Source organism: Pecten maximus, chromosome 17, assembly GCF_902652985.1.
Source record: "Pecten maximus chromosome 17, xPecMax1.1, whole genome shotgun sequence".
In the NCBI taxonomy this organism is placed as follows: Eukaryota; Metazoa; Mollusca; class Bivalvia; order Pectinida; family Pectinidae; genus Pecten; species Pecten maximus.
In genome coordinates, this window is record NC_047031.1 from 23,381,323 (window position 1) to 23,393,389 (window position 12,067).

The 12,067-nt window shown below is 37.5% G+C and overlaps 1 protein-coding gene across 1 annotated transcript; it reads right to left on the bottom strand.

The window, feature by feature from the left end:
* Positions 1–3,074: 3,074 nt before the first annotated feature.
* On the bottom strand, positions 3,075–9,993 carry LOC117315797 (probable G-protein coupled receptor 139). The gene has a single exon (XM_033870196.1). The coding sequence runs from the start codon at positions 9,942–9,944 to the stop codon at positions 8,829–8,831; it is 1,116 nt and encodes a 371-aa protein (XP_033726087.1). The 5' UTR covers positions 9,945–9,993; the 3' UTR covers positions 3,075–8,828.
* Between the last annotated feature and the right edge of the window lie 2,074 nt (positions 9,994–12,067).

Below are 12,067 nucleotides of genomic sequence, written 5' to 3' on the forward strand. Positions count from 1 at the left end.
CAAGAGTGCAGGGAGTAAAATTCCTATTGATCGTCCTACTGTTTGTAGATATGAAGTTTAAGTGCCCGCCTCATAACGCAGTTTAAAGACGGCACTAACTGCTTCCACCACAAACGTCTAAAAGTTAATTTGCTGTTAATATCGGGACAAAACATCCAATGAACGATTTGTACAGGATCTTGGTGGCCTTTCACAATTTCTTTTGTAAATGTCACTCTAAGGAGTCTTATATTATATTCTATTTAAATCGATATATAGGCCATAAGATATATTCGAGGGTATATGCAAAATGATAAGTATATATATTTATCCTTTATTATGTATTGCATAAATTTAAGATGTATATGGCATACCATGTAATTATGCAATATTTATGGTGATAGTAGGGCTGGGTCTAGACTGTACTGGGCTGGACTGGACTGGACTGGGCTAGGCTGGACTAGACTGTACTGGGCTGGACTGGACTGGACTGGGCTAGGCTGGACTAGACTGTACTGGGCTGGACTGGAGTGGACGCTTCAATTTCAATAACAATTTCATTGACATATATAGCACCTGTACATACCACAAAATGACTATTACCAATCAACTTTCAAAAACTTAAAGAAATGTATTGAAGTTTTTTTTATAGAAAAGTTATTAGATGACAATGAAGCTGAAACAAATCTTACTTAAGAATCATTCCTAATATTCTGTAATGTGATTATGTTGTCATTATGTGATTAGAGCCTCCGTCTAGAGTTCGGTGGACCCGGGTTCGAGTCCACTTTTTGTCGTTACATTTTTCCTATCTCACATTGGAGCTGGAAGGTAGTACAGACACTCAAGTGTGTCTTCTGGGTCGAACACTTTGTTGTAGGAGAATGCTATGAAGCCGAGTTGGTTTGACTGAACTCCGCTGAACACAAAACTCTAATGGTTTGAGCGTCCGTCGAAAGGTCTCAGCTTCGAGTCCAGGGCCAGTATGTATGAGACAATTCTCATGCTTAAGCATGAAACACGTGCTCAACTGAACTTTCTTTAAATTTGCTCAAAAGGACATGTCAGTTTATAAAAAATAGATAATCAAAAGCAGTTGAGCATGAGTATGGTTTCATGAATACAGGCCGTGGTCTTGACGCTGTATTTTTTTTCATTTCTAATTAGCTAATTACGTCATTCATGTGGCTTCCCTTCGCTTGGTTATATCAATCAGTTCAAATTTCTAAATATAGCTATTGTGGACATAACGCGATATATTATATAGATTATGCATAGCGGCATTTTAGAAAAAAACACTGATGGGGGTTTCTAAATCAAATATCAAAAATGTATGCTTCCGATAATTAACTTTAACACTTTTCATTGCAAAAATATAAATGCATTTTACGGTAAAATGAGATTATCCTTTATAGTCTTACAAAACGATTATCTTGACATCTTCGGTGTTAAATAAAAACAATAGTATAACCACACCTCAAAAGGTATGCCTCTGACACGAAAGTAAAGGAAATTTCCCTCACCTAAACATAACTTTTAAAAATGCATAATAAAATCTAGCTGCGTCATTACTGAGGTGAAAATGGCACATAATTTCAGTTTTCTGAAATCTCCTTTGAAGTACCTCCGCTGTATAGGTAGACTCGCCTTCGGCTCCATAACTGCTAAGGGGACGTAACCAATTGTTTATTAGCTTCATTATGGTGGCGATAGTCTCCACAGAAATATATATCTCTCATGGGCTTTTCTCGTCCCGAACTAATATTTGTTATTTTTCAGTTTTTTTTCTAAATGCTCAAATTACAATATAATGTGAACATGAAATGAAAAAAAAAAGGTTTTTTCCGCTTCGTTGTGTATTATTTTCAATGTATTGAACATTGCAAAGTTTTAAAACAAAAATGATTCAGAAACATTCAAAATTGCCAAAGAAATAATGGTTTAAGTGAAAACAATTATGTCCAAAAATGAGAAATTTGAGCCTTGCTCTAAATGCAGGAGAAACACATTTTCAAAATGTCCGACAAATTGGCCATTCAAAAAGAAACCTTCTAAATACAAATCTACTAACTTGCTATGAAATTGATCAATTCGTGTTACATATTGCAAATCCTTTTTATGCAAGATCGAAACGACACCTCAACGTGACTGAAACACCGGGGTATCGTTTCACAAAGCTTCGTAACTTACGAACGTTCGTAAATATTTACGAAAAAGTTACGCAAAACTTACGAATTTCGTAAGTGCGTTTCACAAAGGTGTTCGTAACTTTTTTCGTATCTTACGTCAAAATCGTACGTTCTCCCGGTAAAAATATACCACTCTCTAACTTGGAGGTAAAAAATGACGACACTTCTGGGGTGAAAATTGTACGCCGGTCCTATTCCCGGGTCACGTACACAGGCTATGAACTTTAATTTGTTCTATCAAAACAACTCTATTATTGAGAGAAGATCATCTTTTCTATAAAATACCAATTCTAATTGTTTATCATGCGTTAAAACAAACAGTAACAACGCAATTTTCACAGATTTTGCTCAATGCTCAAAGACATACATAATGTTCTTAAAATAGACCATATGTTGGCACAGTCTGCGAATATGCGTACAATTAGTTTCATGACAATGTGTATTTTGCCGGCATCCCTCCTCGACTTTCAAAACCCGGTTTCCACCTCGAAACAATCGCTCACAAGGCATATTCGTTCTCTTATGCTAATTTGTAAATGAGTACGACGTCATTTTCTGTTCAAAAGGGCATGCCTGCGCACGATTTTAAATTGTTTTCGTAAGTTACGACAGGGTTGATATGGCGTAAAGTTACGCAAGGTTTTTGCGTAACTTACGAACGTTCGTAAGTTACGAAGTTTTTGTGAAACGCTTAGTAATTCGTAAATGTGACTTACGCAAATTTCGTAAGTTACGAAGCTTTGTGAAACGATACCCGGAAGAGCAGATCCTTAAAAGCCAATATCAAATGGATTTTTTTCACAAAAGAGTTCATAGTGGTAGTCATTGTCTCTCTTCATCGTCAACATTGAACAGCAATGTACGATGTCTTTGTGTTGTAGCATATTTATGAAAAAAATGAACAAACATAATTCTTGCTGTTTATTGTAATTTAATTTGAACAGTTTCTTTACTGTGTTACACAATCTTTAGATCAAAACAGTGATTTTGTGGACGGGCATTTGCCTATATACAGATAGGGTAGATATAGGACATGTAAAAGATAGGTCTATTAAAATGATTTTTTGATAAAAAAAATATAGATTCATTTGAAAATTTCAAATCTTGAAGAAATAATTGACTATAACGCGCCAATAACCGTATATTAAGACATTTGCTCATTATTTTTAACTTCAATTAATCAAATTAAGATTTGAATAGTGTTCATCTTAACAATAAATAGCTGTATAGGCACATCAAAATACTAATACATCGAAAACAAATGTACATACCGAAAAATATACGACGATATAAGTAGCCTCTAAAACTGAGATGCATCGAAACGTGAATCATCAGTACCGAGGAATGTATCAACGCCTATTGTACGGCATCACGGAATGTTAAAACTGGGGTAAGATTACGATACGACACCAAGGAATATCCAAACTGGGGTAAGATTACGGTACGACACCGAGGAATATCCAAACTGGGGTAAGATTACGGTACAGCACCACGGACTATTAAAACTGGGGTAAGATTACGGTACAGCACCACGGACTATTAAAACTGGGGTAAGATTACGGTACGACACCGAGGAATATCCAAACTGGGGTAAGATTACGGTACGACACCGAGGAATATCCAAACTGGGGTAAGATTACGGTACAGCACCACGGACTATTAAACTGGGGTAAGATCAAGGTACAGCACCGAGGAATATCCAAACTGGGGTAAGATTACGGTACGACACCGAGGAATATCCAAACTGGGGTAAGATTACGGTACGACACCGAGGAATATCCAAACTGGGGGTAAGATTACGGTACAGCACCACGGGATATTAAAACTGGAGTAAGATTACGGTACAGCACCACGGAATATCCAAACTGGGGTAAGATTACAGCACCTCTGAATGTTAAATTACGGTAATATCACGGTACAGCACCAAGAAGTGTTAAAACTGGGGAAAATATTACGGTACAACACCACGGAATGTTAAATTGCGGTAAGATTATGGTAAAGGACCACGGAATATTATAACTTGGGTAAGATTATGGTAAAGGACCACGGAATATTAAACTTGGTTAATATTACGGTACAGCACCACGGAATGTTAAATTTCGAGGCTCTGTGAAGTGAGCTCAACATACGACATACGACATTTTTGCATGTTGAATGTCGTATGTCGTATGTTGAGCTAACTTCACACAGTCAAATTACCGTAAGATTACGGTGCAGCGCCACCGAGTATTAAAACTACGTTAAGATTGCGGTAAAGCACTAAGGGATATTCAAACTGGGGTAAGATTATGGTACGGCACCAGAGATTGTTAAAATTGGATTAATATTACGGTAAAGCACCAAGGAATGTTAAACCTGGGTAAGATTACGGTACAGCAACAAGGAATGTTAAATTACGGTAAGATTACAGTACAGCAAAACGGGATATTAAAATTGGGGTCATATCACGATACATCGCCACGGAATGTTAAAACTAGGGTAAGATAACGGTACATCGCGACTAAATATTAAAACTGGGGTCATATTACTGTATAGCACCACGGAATGTTAAAACTGGGGTAAGTTAACGGTACATCGCGACTGAATATCAAAACGGAGGTCATATTAAGGTACCACACAACGGAATGTTAAAATTGGGGTATGGCTAATGTTAAAAAAACAAAGGTTAACATAAGTTTACGGTACAGCACAGCCGATTGTTAGATTAGGGTTATTATACGGTACGACACCATGAAATGAGTTCACGGTAGAATGGATGGTTTAAAACCAAAGAAACATTTTACAGTAGGCGTACTGCAAAACGGATTATTAAAAGCGGAGTAACGTCAGGATACTGTACAATGGTTGTATCATTCGGATCTATCAACAGTACTTCCCTTCGTTTCACTTTGTCAGATGATAGGGCCGATAATGCTGTTGGTAAAACATGACAAATGTATGGCAAGGCAAACCATATACTCACAGGTAGAACAGTTACAGATACAGTAAAATCACAATAGGTGCTCAATGGGAGAGGCAATTCATGTGTTACGTTGCAATGGACGTCGTCTAAAATGCATGAACAAAATTTATTGCCATGAACAACGAAGTCAACTTATTCAAATTGCTTTGCTACTAATGCTGAATGCACAAGATAGTTTTACGTAACCCTCTATTATTTTTGTTCTGATTTTAGGGAATTAACGTCCTCGCAACAACCAAGGTCATATGAAGATGGGTGTCGAGGAGAAACCTAATAGTAAGAAAACAAACCACAGAATGATTGAGCAGTGCGGAAAGAAAGGAAATATTTAAGTGTTACAATGAGGACGGAAGATCCATTTTGGTCAATAAAGAAAATGCCCTCTTTACGTCGCCGCGCACTACGATCAACATCCGGTGAGATACAACATGCCTTATTCTAGTAACATTCAGTATCCGCTGATCAGAGGACAAAGGAGAAACCACACCTTACCCTGTAGGAGGGGCTACACAATGTGTCGCTCTTACGAAATTTAGTGAGATAAAAGCAGGTATATATTTTTTCCTTATAATATTTAAAATCCAAAGCGTTGCAATGGGGTCATATGATCTTTTTTGGTCTTTTCAATGTCTCCTAAAATATGAAAAAGTGGTTATGCTATAAATCTCACTTTTCACTTTAAAGTCAATGTTCAATTATCTAACAGTTTGAGAGAAACGAGTAATTAAATGGCTTCATTTTATTAAACATCATTTGATATCATGATTATAAAGCCTGCCAAGTTTCAAAGAAATTGATTGGAAGCCGTAGAAGACTTGTAAACAATATTCAAACTAGAAATAAACAAAGGTTGTTACTTAAAAAAAACATTTTTTTTTTGTTTTTCTGGGAAACTTAACTTAAAATCAAACCTATAATACTGGAATGAACAAAGGGCAGTAACTTTTGCAGAAATATCAAAATCAAAATTCTTTTGAGGCAAACACAATTTCAAATTCTATCAAGTTGCAAAGAAACCGGTCAAAATATAGGAGTGAATCTCCGGACAAAAAATCAACTTTTGCGAAAATAGTCGAACAAAACTTCTTTTCATGAAAACTTCGTAATACCTACCAAGTTTGGTTTCAAAGGGATCGCGCAAAATGTTGGAGATCTCCAAAATGCCGGCCGGGCGGAAGGCGACACCATACCTGAAACTCAGTCATTTGACGGGCGTACAAAAGTCTACACCTACTATGTGTTAAAACGGCCGAATGTCGGTCATTTTGCTTTGTGATCTGTCTCAAAATTGACTATGCACACCTAAAAATCACGGGGAATCTACATTAGAAATCTGAGGATAACCGTGAAATATCTGAGGGATGACACACTTCAACAACTGGCCTTTTTCTCATCGATTAGGGTTGAAAAAATCACGATAAATATGAAAAGTTAGACAAACCAATTTCAAACTATCTTGAGAATAACGATAAATAAACTTCAACTGTCAAAATTCAGTTTCCAACATACGCCTATAACACCCTGTGGCTCACGTGATGTTAGATACGAGGGATTTTTTTTTCTATTTTTCAAAGCTGGGGAAAATAGTATGACAATGTGAACATTGGCATTGAACAGTGGTTTCAATGGTGATATAGTCGATATAACAGCAAGAAGTATGGTGGGAAAGTACAGCATAGGTGTCCTTAAGGGTTCCCATGACATTTGCCCCATTCATCTTGCTGTCTCATCGACTATATCAACATGACAACCACTGTTCGTTGCTTGAATATGTGAATATGACACGGTCCTCTCTGATCAAAAACAGCAGCTGTTTTCTACTGTCACAAATCACAAAAGCAATAATTAGTCTCGATATTGAACTTGTAGCCATAGGATCAAATACAATCTACAATCGGACGAAAATCAATTTGAATTTCACAAATATCTTCTGCAAAGCATCATCTGTTACTTTGGTTGGTTGGACTTTCTTTGAACTCTATTTTTAATGTATCACGATCGCAATAGAATACCTAGGGGATCGGGTGGCACAGTGATAACACATTTGCTGTTCACCTAGGCGGCCCGGTTTCGCAATTGTTGTAAAATGAATAAATGGTTAAGACAGACCAAGCAATCAATATAAACACGCGATACATCTTCAGTGTAAATAGACGTCTTCTGAATTTCACAGTTTATACTTTTTACTTCTGAAAATTATGACATTTCAAAGTAGCTGTTTTACTAATTAATGATTTCCATTTATAGTTGATTTGTAAAAAGACTGGAAATGGAACTCAATTTTCATATCAGACTATTCTGCAACCCGGGGAGTCTGCTTCTGCTTACCCCAATGAACCTTTACCTAAATATGAAGCAGGACCCCAAAGTGGCTATCGACAGGCTCCACAAATGGGGTATCAACCCCAGAGAGCGTACCTCCAGTCTCAGGGATACACAACACAAGGTAATGTATAAAGGCTGATCACATAATACCTACATGTCAAGTAATTGATTGACACCACACCAATGTCACATTCCGTACTTCAGTTACACCACACCAATGTCACATTCCGTACTTCAGTGACACACTACCAATGTCACATTCCGTACTTCAGTTACACCATACCAATGTCACATCCCGTACTTCAGTGACACACTACCAATGTCACATCCCGTACTTCAGTGACACACTACCAATGTCACATCTTGTACTTCAGTGACACAATACCAATGTCACATCCCGTACTTCAGTGACACACTACCAATGTCACATCTTGTACTTCAGTAACACAATACCAATGTCACATCCTGTACTTCAGTGACACAATACCAATGTCACATCCTGAACTTCAGTGACACAATAACAATGTCACATCCCGTACTTCAGTGACACACTACCAGTGTCACATCTTGTACTTCAGTGACACAATACCAATGTCACATCCCGTACTTCAGTGACACACTACCAGTGTCACATCTTGTACTTCAGTGACACAATACCAATGTCACACCCTGTACTTCAGTAACACAATACCAATGTCACATCCTGTACTTCAGTGACACAATACCAATGTCACATCCTGTACTTCAGTGACACAATACCAATGTCACATCCCGTACTTCAGTGACACACTACCAGTGTCACATCTTGTACTTCAGTGACACAATACCAATGTCACACCCTGTACTTCAGTAACACCATACCAATGTCACATCTTGTATTTCAGTGACACTTTACCAATGTCACATCCTGAACTCAAGTTATATCATACCGATATCACATTCTATAATTCAGTAACACCATATCAATGTCACATCATGTACTTCAGCCGATTGATTAGTCTGCATGAGTGTACATTTTCATTGGAACGGTATGAACAAATTTCCAATCTGTTTAAATAACTGGGTTGGTTGTACTGCTTTCCATTCTCAATACTCCAAAGTTACATTCACGTTCGCTATCTGAATCAATACAATATGTCATACAAAGTCAAAGGCACAAAAATAGCTATTAACTGTATTTATTCGTGACATGGAAAAACGAATCTGAACTAAGCTGATTAAGCCAGAAAATTAAACGGTATTGAACCCCGCCATTGCCTTATCGAGCTGGTGGCTGGGACTTCAGTTTTAGTATGACATAAGGGAGCAGATACCGAAAGTGAACGTCAACACCGGAGTATCGATGCTGTCTATTTTAATGCAAACAAATGTAATTAAAGTGTCTGTAATTGAACATCTTTTACGTCGATATTTGCGATGTCCTCCGATCTGTTTCTGTCATCTGCTGAGGTGCTGGCGGTATTCGTAGAACGAATTACAGATGAATTCTTTCCATCTCCTTGTCTGCTTTGACAAATACGCAACATTTGAAATAGCTTTTGTCTGAACGTACTACCAGATATGCCGTAAAGGATGAAGTTAGCGGAGTGGTTGATGGTATTGGACAATTCCAATATAACGTTCACAAGATATGTATCTGCATCTGTGTTATACTGGGCACCTTCCATCCATGCTAGCATACTACCGTAGGCCATTGGCAGAGAGGTGATGACGTATACCCCTGATACAACGAACAGCATGGAGATCGTTTGTTTGGTAGAATCTTCATCTGCCGACTTGGTACCATCGCTGTCATTCTTCTTCCGGTTCCGGTTTACAAGCCTGCGTCTTCTAAGCAACGCACTGTACAGCATCCGAAGTGTGATGATGTTTAGGACACATATCAAACAAACAGGAACAACAAAATAAACCATCAAATCTATCATGATGCTATATTGGAGACAGTATTCAAATGTTATTTCTGGATAAACACATTTGTCATTTTCCCACTTGAAGCAAATGTTCGGAAAATTAATGCCAAAAATAATCAGAAACAGAAGCAGTGAAGTCATCACTGTACGCCGTCTTGTGCAATACTCCGTCACTTTGAATGGAAAGCAAACAGCAATGAAACGGTCTACGGTGACAGCAACGATGATCCACGATGAGAACTGGGAGAAAACAAAAACCAGGGTATATCTCGCTGAGCATAAGAACGATGATATATCTTCATAGAATAGATTGTTTCCGAGGACTTCAATCCACCCAATCATCGCCCCAACGATGATAAACGCCAGATCAGACAGCGACAGTATGGATAAGTAAAGGAAGAAGGAAGATGACTGTGAAAGTTGTATGAGGATGACGAAAGAGATTGAATTGCCGATGACCCCAACAGGAACGAGGATAGGGTAGAGGATGTAGTAGAGGAGGTCTCCTTTCTCGTAAATGCTGGCGTCGTACAAGTAGTCATAGACATACTCTGTATCGTTCCCCGTAGCATTTGTCATGTTTGGATAGCCAGGGGTTTTGTTGAAGTGTAGCAGCTCTGATGATAATTGATCCATTTCTAAAACAGTAATAATTGCAAAATATTAAGACACAAATAACAACATACAAAATTATCTCTTAAAGAAAAATAGATATGAAAAAAAAAAACTGAATATCTCTATATTCTCTATTCGTCCTCGAGTTTTCGGGGGTTGGTGTTGCTTTCACAAATGATGCCAATAACAATGAAAATTGAAATATATATAACTAATCCGCTAGGTTCGAACCCAGGACTGCTGGTGTACTAGTATCACGCTCAACTGATAGAGCAACAGAGAACGCCATAATATGTACGTTTACAATACTAATTTTCAAAACGGTATGTAAAACAGTAAATATCGGAGAGATTATTCAACACTGACCACGGGTTTACAACAAATGTTATTGGTCAGGTTGGTGTATAAGGTTTGATTATAGGGGAGACGCAGAGTCCAGTAACTGACAGCATGTCAGTTAGCGATTACCGATGATGCATCTCGTAGGTGCAACTGAGAGATAGAACAGAGACGTGTTCCTTTCAAAGCTAGCACGATAAGAAACAATACCTAGGTAGATCAGTGGAGGGGAAGTTGATATGGGATAACGTGCTGGCATGTTCCTTTATAATCATATTCATATAATTAATCAGGTTCATTGTCCACAATCGACCTGATTGAATGAAGGAAGTTAGTTAGTTATTAAGTATACTGTATATATAATGCAGTATTAAGTGGAATGTGAAATGGGATGGACGAGAGGGCTCCCTCGGATGGGCTCCCCTATGGGGATAGAGAAACTTCAATGGATGGAGTAGATGAGAAATATCTTGGAAGGGGACAGCGAAATCCCCTTGAAGCAGAAAGGTAGCTCCCATTTATAGGGAACATGATACCTTGATAGCCATTCCATCAACTGTGAGAGTGAGCAGCTTTGCATGTTAGCTTTGTACAGTAATCGTCTCAAAACTTTATATGATACCCTAAAATCTTAAAGATGAGTCCCGAATTATATTCTTTTTAATACGATTTCATAGTTTTTCCTTATTATTTTCAATGGGATTTTTGTTGACAATATTCAATGTTGATAGAAGAAGATCGCCGTACCTAAACACATCATCAGTAATTCATAAATATATTTGTTATGTTTCAAAAGTCAATTTGGTAAATATAAAACCATACCTTATACAAGACTCGCTAGCCTAATCATAATGCACCATTCATTTAAAAGACATGTGATCAAAACATTATATTTTGTATCATACAAATAAGTAATTTTTAAGGAAGTATTTTTAAGTGACTCTTCTAGCGAGGCCTGCTTAATTTAATGCCATGGATATTTTCAAGATTTTTGTGCATATATTTACTTGACATATTAGTTCGACTTAGTGTATAACACGATCCACAATCTAGGATGTTGCTATAGTGTCCAATTTACTTATTATATTGAAGATTTGGACATGTTCTACATCAATGTTGTAGGGTTGAATTTTTGGTGGTCACATTCACGATGTACTGATATACTGGTATATTGGCAAAACGTCTGAAATTAATGTACTGCAGTCACAGAAAATCACAACAACGATGACATTTTTATCATTTTTGATGATAATTATACTTTCTCCTGAACCTTTTGCTGGACTGACGATTTCATCAAGGAGTGAGGTATATCTATACCAGTAGGTAGCAAGTGGATATTATCTAATGTGTGCCTGATACATCACTTAATTATCAACGGAACTAATACAATTGAATCGTCGGATACTCACGGTTGATTACACTACGCTACACTTACCATCGTTAGTCAACTCCGTGAAAAATCCTCGTTTCAAGTTATTTTTCCTACCTGAATTTAAGCCAATCAGTCAGTCTAGGTTATGTGAGGGCCGCGAAGCCGTTGTTCAATTTTGATAGCCTGTTCAGCTAACCGTACAAATTACATGTATGACCACTTAGGCTATTCCTGACATCCCAAAAACATAATATAGTGGTTATACTCATTTACAACACTAAATACCAATATGACTTTTTGCCAGCTATATGTGCACGCCTTCATGAGCACAGCAATATTGTTACATGCGCTATTTATTATGTTCCCTTCTAACCTG

Bases quoted from the DNA above. Each gene is read 5' to 3' on its own strand.
- LOC117315797 (XM_033870196.1), bottom strand. From the start codon at position 9,944: ATGACAAATGCTACGGGGAACGATACAGAGTATGTCTATGACTACTTG.